A 15,219-nucleotide genomic window follows, 5' to 3' on the forward strand; every position below is an offset into this window, starting at 1 on the left:
TCTGATTGACATTCGAATTTTAGGTTTATGAATATTTCAAAATCAATACATTTTTGCCTTTTTAAAAAATTGTAATTTATTTATGGTTGTGCTGGGTCTTCCTTGCTGCATGGGCTTTTCTCTATTTGTAGTGAGAGGGGGCAGCTCTCGAGCTGGGATGTGCTGGCTTCTCTTGCTGGGGAGCACGGGCTTTGGGGGGGAGAAGGTAGGCTTCAACAGTTGCGGCTCCTGGTCTCTAGACACAGGTTCAGTAGTTGTGGTGCATGGGCTTAATTGCTCTGAGCATGTGGGATCTTCCTGGATCAGGGATTGAACTCGTGTCTCCTGAATTGGCAGGTGGATTCTTTACCAACTGAGCCACCAGGGAAGCTTCACTTTGGCTTTTGAGGAATTGCCTTCTTAAAGTAACTTGCACAACTCAGGTCTGAGTGATACTTCACAACTTACTTGGAATTTAACTCTTATAGGTTGTATTACTATCTGTTACTGCATGGAGAATTATCCGAAAACAGCGCGTGAGAAACATTTATGGTCTCATAGTTTTGTTTTTTTTTTTAATGTTTTCAATTGAAGTATAATTGATGAACAATGTTGTATTAGTTTCAGATGTACAGCAAAATAATTCAGTTATATATTGATGTAGATTAATATGCATATGTGTATGTATATATGTGCTGTTTGTGTATTTTGGAAATAAATTCCTTGCTGGTCATCTAATTTTGCAAATATTTTCTCCCTTTCTGTAGGCTGTCTGCTCATTTTATTTATGTTTTCTTTTGTTATGCAAAAGCTTTTAAGTTTAATTAGGTATCATTTGTTTATTTTTGTTTTCCTTTCCATTACTCTAGGAGATGGATTCCACCCCCCCCCAAAAAAAAGTACCGCTGCAATTTATGTTCAAGAGTGTTCTGCCTATGTTTTCCTCTAGGTGATCTTACAGTTTTTGAGGCTTAAGAATTTGGAAGGAACTTACTTGGGTAGTTGTGGCTCAGGGTCTCTCAAGAGGCTGTACTCAAGGTGTTATCTATGACTATAGTGATCTCCCGACTTGAAGAGGGAGGGATCTGCCTCCAAGCTCACTTACATGGCTGTTAGAAGAGCATAGGAGACCACTTCCAGGTTCACATGGGCCTCTCCTCTCCCTTACGATATGGAAGCTGGCTGCCACCAGAGGGAAAGATCCAAGACCCTTACCCAAGGGTAAGAGGGCACACACAGGAGGGAAGCCACAATCTTTTTATAACCTAACCTAGGAAGAGACATCTCATTGCTTACACTGCGTTTTGTTCATTGGTAGCCCACATTTGAGGGGGATGGGTTTAGTGCAAGGCATGAATACTAGCAGGCAGGAATCATTGGGGGTCAACTTAGACATCCCCATATAGGTAAATTATTTCTCTCTTCCTCCAGTTGATTGCTTTATAATGTTTTGATTAGGACTTTCTAGTATCAGAAATCTCAAGACCAACTGGCTTATACAAAAAGAAAATGTGTGTGGCTTATGGTGTAGTTTGATACAGGGAACTGATCAAACGTTGTTACAAGGACCTGGTTATTTTGGTACTATCTGCTCTTCACTGGCTTCATTCTTAGGGAGCTTCTCTTCTCTTGCTGGCATAATAGTCTCCCAAACCTTCAGGTTCAAGGTGAGAGGTATATCAGAAAGTTTCTTTCCTCGGAAATCCTGGCGTAGGTTCCATTGACTGAGTGGGCCATAGGCCTTCTGCCTGAACCAACTGAGAGACCAAGGAATCATGACTGTGTTAGTGGGGCCCAGGACACACATAGCACCTATAGTCAGGAGTGAGTCCCACAAGAAACACAACGGCTGTTAGCAGGGAAGGTAAGTGGCCCTGGAGGGAGCATATCAGGCAGACATTTCACGGCAGCATTGCCTATATGTGTCGACTCCTCTGAGTTTGCATGAACTAGAACCTCTTGTATAATGGCCATGCTCTCCTCCAGCGTTTCCTCCCCACATGCAGGGGATCACAGAGTCCAGTTGATCTATTGATGCCAGAGAAGTGATATCCTCTCTTCCACTCCCATGCGAGTCACCATGAAGTTCTCACCTGGACTAAGCAAGAACATCTAACTCCCTGGGTACATGTTTCCATTTTTGTCCATCTTCTGTCTATTCCCCGTGTAGCAACCAGAGTGATTTCTTTTAAAAGTCATCTGATGAAGCTAGATGAAAATTCATCAAAGTCCCAGTAATTAAAATCCAAGGCATTATGACCTGGTCTCTGCCTGCCTCTTTAGCTTGACTGCTGTCTGCCACCAGTCCTCCTCTCTGAGCTCCCCACATTCTCCAAGCTTCTTCACACCACAGGGAAGGGCCACAAGCTCTACCTTCTGCTGAGGAAGCTCTTTCTGTAGCTCTTTCATTATGTCTCCCCCTCTCTGCCCTTGCTCGTCATCAGGGCCCAATTGTGATGTCACTTTTGACAGGCCTTCCTGGACCGCCCAGCAATAGGTACTCTCACTGTACTCCATACCTTCTATTTATTGCATTTATCAGAATTGTCATTTTAGGTTTATTTAGCACCTTCCCCCTCTAGACTGTAAGCTAATGAAAGCAGTAACCTTGCTCTAGACACAGGGCTTCTGTTTGGTTTCTCGTAGGTACTCAATTGGAGAAGGTAATGGCAACCCACTCCAGTACTCTTGCCTGGAAAATCCCATGGACAGAGGAGCCTGGTGGGCTGCAGTCCATAGGGTCGCTAAGAGTCGGACATGACTGAGCGACTTCACTTTCACTGTTCACTTTCACGCATAGGAGAAGGAAATGGCAACCCACTCCTGTGTTCTTGCCTGGAAAATCCCACGGATGGGGTAATCTGTTGGGCTAACGTCTATGGGGTCGCACAGAGTCGGACATGACTGAAGCGACTTAGCAGCAGCAGCAGCAGGTACTCAATAGATATTTGATAAATGTGATGCATTTCCCTCATCTTAGACCTGTGCAACTGTGTTCTCCAGAAGAATAAATAGATGACGAGATTTATTACAGAGTTGAGATTTGTTGGTGGTCTTGTTCGGCCGGGAGACCCCAGTTCATTGGATTAGGTCAAGTGCAGGAGAGAATGAAATTCTTTTTGAGGACCCGCAATGTTAAACATATATATATATATATATGTTTAGTTCTTACAACAATCTCTTGCAAGTTCAGTGTAGTATCCTTATTTTGTGGATGAGGGAACTGATGGTCAGAGAGAGAAGGACTCCCTCAAATTCACATTGTTCACAAGTGGCAGAGTTAGGATACTTACAGAAGTGACTTTAATTGCAAAATTCCAGGTCTGAATGGAACTATGGAAAAGTCAGTGGCATGCTCTGTTTTCTCTTTGAGTAGGGCAAGGTCAAAAAGGAAATTAAACGTGAAAGTGAAGTAGTGTAGATTTCTTGCTGCTAGTTGAACACAACAGAAACTTTGAAAGCACTGGGATGAGGCGAGTATGGAATTTGGGGTGCAGAATTTTTTATGATGTATTTCAGGGCTTCCCATCCAGTAAAATAAAGTTAGCAGGTGTTGAGTAGCCTGGGTCTGGGAGCATGAAAGAAATAGAGTCCGTCTAGTCTTTCTAAACCACCTTTGATGGGATTTATATGCCCTGAAATGCAGACATAAAATTAAACAGGATAAACCATCTCATTTCCTTGTTTCTCGAGTTGCAAAGATACACAAATTAGTCTATTACCCTTTTTCCCCTTTTCTCTCAAACATGGTGAGTAAGCATAAGCAGGCTCTTAAAGGGGTAGGAGGCTTTAACTGAAGGACTGTGTGGGGCTGCAGTGGAAAGCGGGGCTAGAGTCAGTGTGGAGGCAAGTTTCTTGGTTCTTTTGAATTATTTGTGAGGTGAGGCTAGCTTGTTGGAATGATTCTGACTAATGTCAAAGTTTGAAATTTTGTTTGTTTTTAAAATTTTAATTTAAATCTGTGGCCCCCTACCCCCAGCCCTATATATGTGTGTGTGTGTGTCTAAGTATGTGTGTGCGTGTGTCTGATATGAGGATATGCAAGGGGGACCTGAAAGATCACTGCAGCACATGACTTGAGAGAAGGGAAAATGGCCAATCAACATTTGGGACTGGTGGTGAGTCTTACATCCCATGAGTAAGGGAGGCACTACATAGGCAAATTTATTCATTTTTATTAAATAAAATATTTATTTACTTATTTGGCATCATCTGGTCTTAGGTGCAGCAGGCGGGATCTTCACTACATTATTCAGCCTTTTGTTACGGCGCATGGACTCTCTAGCCGTAGTCCACAGACCCCAGAGTGCATGGGCTCAGTAGCTGCAGCGCAGTACATGGGCTTAGGTGCTCCACAGCATGTGGGATCTCAGTTCCCTCACCAGGGATTGAACTGCTTCTCTTGCATTGCAAGGTGGATTCTTAACCCCTGGGCTGCCAGTGAAGTCCCCACAGGCAGATTTAAACTATGAGTTAATCTCCCACTTTAGTAAGCATTAGCCAACTGGACAGAGGACTAGTGCTTGGCAAGGTGTGGCTAAATTTACAAAAGACCCAAATGCAACAAAAAAGAACCATCAAGTTGTTAATTAAAAGGGGGAAAAGTTAAAAAAAAAAGGATATGCAAATTGTTTAGGGTCATTTTACTAGGAGAAAATGAAGCCTAAAATAGGGTAGGAAATGATTCTGAAGTGAATTCATTTCATTTTCTATAATTGTAAGATACCTAGTTCCAAAAACCTAGAAGGAGGTCAGGTAAATGATGTCTGCAATCACACTTTCATTCATATGTTTATCAAACACCTATTTATCTGTAGTCACTGGTTACTGTTGAAACTATGGGGAACACAGAGCCAAGGTTTATATCCTAACTGAACTTCAGTCAGTTCAGTCACTCAGTCGTGTCCGACTCTTTGTGACCGCATGGACTGCAGCATGCCAGGCTTCCCTGTCCATCACCAACTCCCGGAGCTTGTTCAAACTCATGTCCATCCAGTCAGTGATGCCATCCTCTGTCATCTCATCCTCTGTCGTCCCCTTCTCCTCCCACCTTCAATCTTTCCCAACATCAGGGTCTTTTCCAATGAGTCAGTTCTTCGCATAAGGTGGCCAGTGTATTGGAGTTTAGGCACCAGTCCTTCCAATGAGTATTCAACTGAGCTCACAGTCTGATTAAGGAACTGAGCTTATTGAACTGAGCTTACAGTCTGGTTAAAGAAGCACAACACAGTGTGACAGCTACACAAACAGAAGCATAAGTGAGACACCAGATTAGGATTCAGGAGAAACCTCAACAGCTGGGTGATCTGGAGAATAATACCCGTAACGGTTAGTTTCATGTGTCAACTTGGCTAGATTATGGTGGTGGTGGTTTAGGTGCTAATCAGGCCTGACTCGGACGTCATGGACTGCTAGGCTCCTCTGTCCATGGGATTCTCCAGGCAACAATCCTGGAGCGAGTTGCCACTTCCTCCTCTGGGGTGTCTTTCTCACCCAGGGATGGAACCTGGGTGTCCTGCCTTGCAGGCAGTCTCCTGCATTGCAGGCGAATTCTTTACAGACTGAGCTACCAGGGAAGCCCCTGGCTAGGCTATATCACCCAGCTATTTCATCAAATACTTGGCTAGGTGTTGCTGTGGAGGTATGTTGTAGATATGGTTAACATCTACAATCAGTAGACTTTAAGGAAAGATTGCCCTTGACTATGTGGGTAGGGCACAACTAAGGTTTTCCAGAAAAGAAGAAATTCAAGACCGAAGCATCAATTCTTGCCTGATTTTCCAGAATTATCCTAGACATTTCAGATGGACCTGGCAGCCCCCACAGTTGTGTAAGCGAAAATAAAATTCACACACACACACACACAAATCTTATTTGTTCTGTTTCTCTGGAGAACCATACTGATGCAGGATCTTAGTCATGTAAACTTGGGAGAGGACTGGAGAAGGTGTGTGAGGGAAGGTGACAGTATGTACAGAGGCCAGGAATGAGAAAGAGAAGCCAGACCAGGAAGTTCCTTACATGGGACCTAGAGCGTCTGAAAGGGTTTTACGTCGGCGAGTGAGAGGATCAGATTCACATTTTACAAAGGACATCCGATTATTTTATTATTGAGTGCAGAAGTCGAGAACACCGTTTCAATTCCAACAGGAAGGAATTCCTAATAAGGGAAATATTTTTAATAGGAGAAAGAAGGAGACAGCCTGCTGAGTCTATTCTGGAATTAAAAAAGTAATTTGGCATTTCAAATCGTTGACGGCCACAGCCTCGCATACAGCGTTCTTTTTACAATCCAGAGCCTTTCCGCTTTACCTTCCCTCCTTCACGTCTACAGCTTTACGCGAGGAAATTCTCCTGGTCCCTGGGGAGATGCTCCAATCTGACCGAGCAGCGGTTCTGGAAGATAAACTCTCTCACAGCGCTGGAGGTGGGAGGGCGGAGGTCAGCAGGGGATTCCCGCTGCGCAAGTGGGAAGGAGGAAAGAGTTTACAAACCGGCTGAAGTTCCGTTACAGCCTGTGTGCGGCGAGAAGACTCGTCCGTCCATCACAGCTGCAGCCGGGCGTCTGCCCACTTTCTGCCCGCTCTCGTGCGGGTTCGGTTCCCGCCCCCCGATCGCCGGGAGTCCAGCTGCCCCAGCGCGGCGGTCTGCCAGTCTGGGAGGCGTCTAGGTACCCGCCAAGCTGGGATCCGGGTGCGGAGGTGCGCGAGGAGTTCAGCCTGAGGTCGAGGGTTCCCCACCGACCACATTCTCAACCTCTGTGCCCAGCCAAAGAGGTCTTGCCCTGAGAACCAAATGGATTTTTCTTCCATTTCCTTAGCATCCCTAAATGTCTTTACCCTGGCTCCCGGCGCCTTCCCCCATTCGATCAACGCTGTGCTGACAAAAGCTAGTTGCCCAGGTCCAGCACCCTGGAAGATGGGGGGTTTGATAACCCTTCCCCAGGCGCGGGATGGAAGAAATCAGCAGCCTTATTACTGCCCCCGCTCCAGGGGTCTCAGGGGGTACGTTTCTGTACAGCCCTAGTGGGGGAGGGAGGGGAGGATGCCCACGTGCTGGAGTCCAGGAGCTCGCTCCCCAAAGCTCGGCCCCACACCTTGCAACCCGACCTGGAAGGAGACAGGTTGGAGCCGGGTGTACCCGAGAGCGTGCGTGAGGATGTAGAGAGAGGCGGCAGGGTTAGCGGGCCGGTCCGAGGGGAGGAGAGGCAGCAGGTGAACCCAAGGGCTGGGCGCGCAGGCAGAGACGCGGATTGAGGGGGGCCTCGGAAGAGCCAGGGGAGCCGAGGCGAGGGCTGGGCTCGCAGGGCGGGCGGGGAGGCGAGCCCAGGCGGTGAGACGGCCGGGGAAGGGGGGGCGGGGAGCCCAGGGGGCGGGAGCTCCGAAAGGAGGGAAAGGAGCGAGCCTGGAAGGGATAGCGGCGGCGGGCGGCCGAGCTGCGCGCTGGAGGGCGCCCGGCGCGCCCAGACCGTGCCGCCGCCAGCCTCGCCCCCGGGGCGCCGAGGGCTCTGCCGCGGAGACGCACAAAGACATGCGAAGAGGGGCTGAGCGAGGCTCGCGCACAAAGACGCCGGGGCGCACGGCCGCTCGGGCTGCACCCACCGCCCCCGCGCCGCGCCGCGCCGGGGCCGGGCCAGCGCGCAGCCCGGGGCGGAGCGCGCGGCGGCGGCGGCGGCGGCGGGCCGGCGCGGGACCCGGGTCGCCCGCGCTCTCCGGGTGACCCGGGCCCGGCCGCAGGCGCGCGCGGGGGCGGCGGCGCCCCAGCCCAACCTGGCCTCGGCCTCGCCCTCTGCCCGGCCCGCGGGTGTCCCCTCCTTCCCGCGATTCCGTGTCTTCTCACGCTCCCCTCCTCCCTCCCCGCGTCCAGCCCTGGCTCTCCCCACCTTGTAAAACAAAGCCGGGGGAAAAAAAATGCCTGCCTGTGCAGCTCGGAGCGCGCAGCCCGTCTCTGAATAAGAAGTGAGTACAATGGCGTGTTGTTTGTAAAAGCTTCAAGTCCGTCTTTTTCAAAAAAAAAAAAAAAAATTGTGAATGCTGCATGCCTCATGCTTCCCAGCGCCTCGCGGGAGAGAGCCGGCTATAGAGCAGGAGGTGAGACCCCCGGGTACCCCCCTCCCCATCTCCCGCCGCGCGTTTTCCGTTCCAGCCAGTCCCGGGAGGGTTGCAAAAGCCCCGCTGGCAGCACGCGGACGTTTTCCACCTTTCGTTTCCCGTCCAAGGTGTTGGATCCCAATCTGGGGTTGGAGGCAAATCTATCCCCGGATCCACTCCTGGCTGCTTCTCCCCACTCTCCCGCGGGTGCCTGGGCTTTTTGCATCTGTCTTGGGTATAGGTTTGGGACACTTAGGGGAGTTTCCAAAGGAGGAGGGTCAGCTCTTGGGAGTCGCCCGACGGGTGACCCTGGTCACACTTGTTGCCCACAGCGCGGTGGCATAGGCAGTGGTGCTGAAAAAAGCCCATTTCTCCTGGAATTGAGTCGTCCGTTGTGGCCGGGAGCGAAGAAGACAGACGTGGCTGCGGATAGCGGAGGCTGTGAGGTGCTGCAGGCTGAGAAGGGAGGGCGTGATGGGGCCCAGAGTGTGTGGAAGGGGTGAATCTTTGATTCCTTATTCTAAGGAGCTTCTCTTCATGATCATACATCAAACGACATGGAGATGGAAACCCAGAGGGTTCCCCATATTAGATCGTGCAGAAAGACTGTTGTTTTTTATTTTGATGTTTCACCAGGTTCTGCCCATTCTGTCTGCCAAATGTGCATTATATATATTTCTAGTTAAAAAGAAAAAGCAATAACTTAAAAGAATTAAAATACACCAGGAAATGTTTTAGCTTAATAATACACACAGTACACACACAGCCTTTAAAAAAAAATCTCTCCCTTTCCCCCCTAATCATATAATAATAATATCTTAGTTTGGCATTGCAATTTAGGATTGGGATTTGGGAGCATCAGGGTAAACAGTCTTGGTGTTTTCCAGTGCTGCAGACCAGAAATCAGTGATGGGAAAAATCAGAAAGATGAGAAGAGAGCATAGAGAACTGGGGAGGAAAGGCTTGGACAGCTTCCTTCAGAGAGATAATGTGGAGTTTTTGAGTGATTTTCTGTTATTTTTGTTCCAAAGATGGCTTAATTTTAGATGATGACCTTTATTTTTCACTGAAATTCACTAAGCAGCTTGGAGGTGGGGTGAGGTGGCTAGACAGCAGATGACAGTAATTTCAGCTGTTATCAACATTTCTATTAAAATGGTTCAGAAAATTAAAGCCTTGAACACGTGCTGTGCCTACTTAGTTGATCAGTCTAAGTCTCTCTAGCGGGAGAGAGCTGGCTATAGAGCAGGAGGTGAGACCCCCGGGTACCCTCCCACTCCCCATGGGCTCTGTGGTCTACAGTCCAGACCCCATGGACTGTAGCCATGAAACACATATCCAGTGCTTATTTGAGATGAAGTTTCCTTTATGAATATCACATGTTAAAAGGTGTCTGCTAATTTGTGGTTTTATTTGGAGCAGGTGGCTGTATCAGGAAGAAAATGTGTACATATCTGTGCATAGCAGGTTGAACCATTTGAAACTGCTGAAATGACCTGTACTTATGTGGAATCCCCACTTGGAGCCCAGGCTACAGTTACTTCATCAGGGCGCTGACTTCCCTTCAAAGTCAGAATCATTCAGAGTTATGCTGATTGAGGAGCACTGTGTTATCTGCCACCGTTACACAACACTCCTTACTTAGGTCTGGTGCTTCACATAGCTTTGTTTGCAAAGCTTCTTTCTGATGGGCAACAGATGATTTATTTTATGAACTCCAACTGTGGCAGTCCTACATTTAACTCACAGTGGTAGACAAGAGGGCAGAGTATGTAGTCATGTGAAAACTGACACTCCTATTCCCTTCTTATTTGCAAGTAATTTCAGGTACCTGTATGATGTTTGGGTGCAATTGCATAGGTATTTCTTATATGTTTACCTAAAAAGTGTTATTCAGATTAGGTTATCATTTTATTAAACACCAAAGTAATTTTGGGCTTCCCTGGTGGCTCAGCAGTAAAGAATCCACCTGCCAATGCAAGAGATGTGGATTCAGTCCCTGGGTTGGGAAGAACCTCTGGAGAAGGAAATGGCAACCCATTCCAGTATTCTTGACTGGGAAATCCCATGGACAGAGGGGCCTGATGGGCTGCAGTCCATGGGGTTGAAAAAAAGACATGACTTAGCAACTAAACAACAACAGCAACAAAGTAATTCTCCTCATACTTGTAAGGACTATGGGTGGTAAGTCAGTTATCCTGTCTGAGTTAATGACGTTTTGAAGTGTCCCGTCTTTCAGACATTCTGTTATCCCTTTTGGTTCAGCGTTGCCTTTCCAATCAAATGCTCTGTAGTAAATGGCTTATTTTCCCGTTATCAAGTGGAAGTCTAGTATCTCTTGAATTTTCTAAAAATAAATCCATTAATGATATTTTGGAACAGCTGAGATAAATAATAAATGGATTAGAGTCACCTCAGAGTATATGGGAATTTGTAAGAGAACACATAAATCCACTCTAATGGATCAATTAGCTTTGTCCAGAGCAGGTAGGTCTAAGGTGTGAGACAAGGTTTTAAGTTTTTTTTCTTGATAATGTTCACTCTTGAAATGGAAAGAACATGTCATCTCTTGGCTTCACCTGTGATTGTGCCAGAATGGGTGACAATGCTTTTGTTTTTCTTTTTGCAAGCTATCAGAGATTGAATAACAAAATACAGAGAATACTTAATCATGAGCCCACTTTGGACACGGGCAAAAAGAAATGATAGAGCTATTGAGTGGTTTATTTGCTATCACGTTTTACCAGATAATTACTAATGTTTTACTTCGAGCAACAATGTCTGGAGTGCAAATTCACTTATAATACAGCTCCTTTATTGTAACGAATTTTTAGATAATTTGCTTGTGATATAGAGTATTCTTGAAGACAGGAATAGTACATTAGCCTTCTTTATGAGCATTCAGATATCTAGTTTAGGAACTCTTAGGAGTTCCGCAGATGTGTTCACTAGCACATTGGACAGGTATAAATTTTTAAATTAATTAGGAAGACTGCAGGCATTCTTTTATTCTTTTTTTTTTAAGGTTCTTGGTCCGCCTCCTGTTTTTTTTCCTCCTCCTATCGGAAACCCCAATAGCAGCAGAGAGCTGAGACCCACCCCCTTTTCCCTGAACCTCATATATGGTCTTGGATGTGACCTCATGGGCACATTTCTGGTTTAGGCTCTGGAGCTCTCACCAGGATAGCAGGCGGAGTCCAGACCACTTTTGCTGACCCCTGTAACCTCCCTTCTCTGTTGTTGGCAGTGGCGGCCCCTGATTTGCTGGATCCTAAGTCTGCTGCTCAGAACTCCAAACCCAGGCTCTCCTTCTCCACCAAACCCACTGTGCTTGCTTCCCGGGTGGAGAGTGACACGACCATCAATGTTATGAAATGGAAGACGGTCTCCACGATTTTCCTGGTGGTCGTCCTCTATCTCATCATCGGAGCCACCGTGTTCAAAGCGTTGGAGCAGCCTCACGAGATTTCCCAGCGGACCACCATCGTGATCCAGAAGCAGACGTTTATTTCCCAACACGCCTGTGTCAATTCAACCGAGCTGGACGAACTCATCCAGGTAAGGCACCCAGGAGTTGTTACTCCGTTTTCCCTGCAGGGAAGACAAGGAAGAGGCAGTAACTCAGCATTTGGCCGTCCATGCGCCCGTGGGGTCCTCTTCCACTTTTCTGCGTAGCCTGGACCTCATTGGCCACTGTTTCTTCTTGTTATTGTACCGCCACCCTCTTTTCCTGCTTGTGTCGTCTCTTCTTTTCCTCCTCCTTTGTTTCTCCGGCTCGCTGCTCCTTCTCATCCCCTTCTGCCCTAGTGTTTCTCTGCTTCTGTCTGCTTGTCACCCTCCCTTCTTTCCGTTTGCCTTGTCTTGGAACTGCCAGAGAACACCCGGGAACGTGGGGTCACCTTGCTGGAGGACCTCAAGGTGAGAGGACCCTTGCTGACTGAGAAACTTGGCTGTGACAAATGGAGGGAAAATACGAGGCGGGAAAGGTGGAGTAATTGTGGCACTGGCCATCATAGGAAAGAAAAGATGGGTTTGTGGTGTGACCCACTTAAGGTGGGTACCCCTCATGGTTAATAAACTGTAGCTCGTTTCTTTAATCTAACCAAAGTATAACTCCAGGAACTGGCTTTTTTAGGTGTCTGGGCAGAAGTGATTAATCATTGCTTCTCTAAACCCCAACTAAAAGCAATTTACTACTAACACAGAAAAATGGAGTTTATGAATAAAGAGTAATTTAGTTTTAATTTACTCTATAATGGCAGAGTAGTATCCTTATAGAAAAACTTTTTTTTTTTTCAAAAAGCATGTTAATCCCAAAATAATAAATTTCAGTTAAACTCCTTGGAGATGGCTGTATTTTTGTTATAGATTTCTTTTGTTTAAAAGAATACATTGGTCCAACCAAGAATCTTGGTCAAGAAGAAAACCCTAGAATTTTATTTCAAGGAGCGATCTGACTGATAGTTGAACACATTTTAACTGTATATATATATATTCATTTTTCTATGGAGCCTATTTTTCTTACCAGTTTTAAGTCAAATGAGATTGAAAACCATCTGTGAGTCATCAACTGAGCAGTTTCTTCCTCATGTTATGTTTGGTGTTTTACATCATTTGAGTGAGCTGGGATAGTTGATAGAGGGAAGAAATTATTAGTGATTTTTTACCTAGTTTCTTGCTCTATGGCCTTTCTTCTCATATTCCCTCTTGCCTTGGATCCCCAAATGTTACTTCTGTCATTTACCGCCCTATTTATAGAATACACACACAGGTTCTCATTCAAGTTTTGTTAAAAACTATGAAAGCCAGTACACACTTATCCTCATCTACCACATTCAGCACTTCTGCATCTCACCTATTGGACTTAAATTTTGGAAAGGTTCTTTAGCCACTAGATACTGGATTCCCTACTATTTGTAGATGATGGCACCATTTTCAGTATTGACAGTGTACCTGCCAGATAATACTGATTCAATCATCCCATTTCCCATTCCTGCATAAGATCATTTCCACTTCACTGTTGATTTGTGCATATCATCCGTAGCGGTACTGAAAATCTTTGAAGAATCCCCACTTCCCTTGAGTTTTAGAAGAGCTCCTGGTTATTTTGGCAGAGGGAACATGAAGTTGTGATAAAAATCTAAACTTTGGGATTGATAAGATGTTTTAAACTCCATTTGAGTACTACCAGAGGTGTTATCTTGGACAAGTAATTTTCCTCTCTAATCCTTTATCTAGAATGAAGGAAGAAAAGCGATCAAGCAGGTTACTGCGAGGAGTAAAGAGATGGTCTGTGGAAGGCACTGAGGTGCTCAAGAAGTGTTAGGCTTGTTTGCTGTTGTTTTTCCTTGCCTGTTTGTCTTTTAATTGGGTGGAACCATCTGTTTCAGGTAGTTGCATTCATACCTTTTCCAGAGAGATGGTTTGTCTTTGGCAGAAAAAGAAAATGTTACATTGTTTTTGGAATAAACACAAATGGAGCTCAGTATATGACCTAATTTTTTATTTCTTTCTGCTATCCACAGGCAATCCATTTTAGCCTTATTGATATTCACTGCTGAGTGAGTATTTTTGCTTCTCAAAAAAATCTTAAGGATTTTGGTGCTTATTCAGTACTTTTAAATGCAGAGGTTGCCTGTTATTTATAGTCATATCCATCACCTTTCTAACCCTGTGGTTTAAATGAATTATTTTTCTCTCTTTGAATATAACTTATCAGAGAAATCTTTGTAATGGCATGGCTCCAAGGGTCAAGATCAGTGTCTAAATAGGGAGGTAAGCGAATGAGCCAGGAATCATATATTAGAACTACATTTCATGTGTGTGATTCTCATAGATTTCCAAGTGTTTTTCCCATGTTTATTTTCCCTTTTGTTCTTGCCTTACAGCCTCCTGAGAAGTCATATTAAGCAGTAATATGGCAGCACTAAGGATTAAGAAACTAAGACACAGAAAGCCCCACTGACTTACTACGGACAGTATCATTAGGATCAAAGTTCAGGTCTTCAGATATGGTTTTACTCCTAGGAGTCTGCACGCTTTCAGGGCTTTCAGTGCTGAGGGTGAAACAGGTGATGTTAGAAGTTCAGACCTAGTGCTGATAGAGAAGGAATTCCGGATTCTTTTTGTGAAGAGTGGGCAAGGAGGAGGAAGTGGATAGTAAGATAGTATGATCGACGTCAGTTAACCTTAGGTTACCTACAGTTAACCTAATCTTGTTCGCTGTTATTGTTCAGTCGCTGAGTCGTGTCTTGCTCTTTGTGACCCCCATGAACACCAGGCTTCCCTGACCTTCACTGTCTCGCAGAGTTTGCTCAAACCCATGTCCATTCAGTCAGTGATGCTATCCAACCATCTCATCCCCTGTCACTCACTTCTGCTCCTGCCCTCAATCTTTCCCAGCATCAGGGTCGTTTGCAGTGAGTCAGCTCTTTGCATCAAGTGGCAAAAGTATTGGAGCTTCAGCTTCAGTGTCAATCCTTTCAATGAATGTTTAGGGTTCTTTTCCTTTAGGTTGGACTGGTTTGATCTCCTTGCAGTCCAAGGGACTCTCAAGGGTCTTTTCCAACACCACAGTTCAAAAGCATCATTTCTTTGGGGCTCAACCCTCTTTATGGTTCAGCTCTCATATCCATACATGACTACTGGAAAAACCATAGCTCTGACCATATGGATCTTTGTCAGCAAAATGATGTCTCTGCTTTTTTTTTTTTTTTTTTTTTACTATTAATTACACCTCTGAGTGGGCGATTGTAACCTCATTCCACGCTGCAGTTGTGTCACTGGGTAGCCTAGGCTTTGGGGCAGGGGGGAAGGAGAGATAGGGAAATGCAGCCTTAAGGCACATGAGAGCAACTTTCTCTTCTATTTGATTCCCAACATGTGTGTTCCATCTAAGTGCTGATTTTGGCACAGGCCTTCTAAGGCAAGATTGAGGTGGCGGCAGAGATAGCAAGACAAAGAGATCTTTTCTGGGATGAAATACTTTGAAAACTTTGACTTTTCAACTTTCTTTACATTTGTTAGTTTGATATCAGTACAGAAAAATGTGTGGAAACATCTTTAAATTTCAAGAGTCATGAATATATTAATAATAGCCAAAATTTAATGAGCAATTTCTATGTGCAAGACAGTGTTCTGACTCTTTATA

At 45.6% G+C, this 15,219-nt stretch overlaps 1 protein-coding gene across 4 annotated transcripts in view; it reads left to right on the forward strand.

Annotated features, from left to right (window-relative positions):
• Nucleotides 1-15,219, forward strand: part of KCNK2 (potassium two pore domain channel subfamily K member 2) — a 231,478-nt gene that overhangs the window by 81,234 nt on the left and 135,025 nt on the right. Inside the window, exons 1-2 of one of the 4 annotated variants that reach the window (XM_088845271.1) lie at nucleotides 7,765-7,937; nucleotides 11,317-11,627. In XM_088845271.1, the coding sequence (XP_088701397.1) occupies nucleotide 7,937; nucleotides 11,317-11,627 (312 nt within the window). In that variant the 5' untranslated portion in view covers nucleotides 7,765-7,936. The other 3 variants (XM_055419079.2, XM_088845272.1, XM_088845270.1) reach the window with 3 other exon arrangements.

The sequence above is a fragment of the Moschus berezovskii genome, chromosome 17, assembly GCF_049115385.1.
Source record: "Moschus berezovskii isolate FMDL1 chromosome 17, NW_MosBer_1.0, whole genome shotgun sequence".
NCBI classification, from domain to species: domain Eukaryota; kingdom Metazoa; phylum Chordata; class Mammalia; order Artiodactyla; family Moschidae; genus Moschus; species Moschus berezovskii.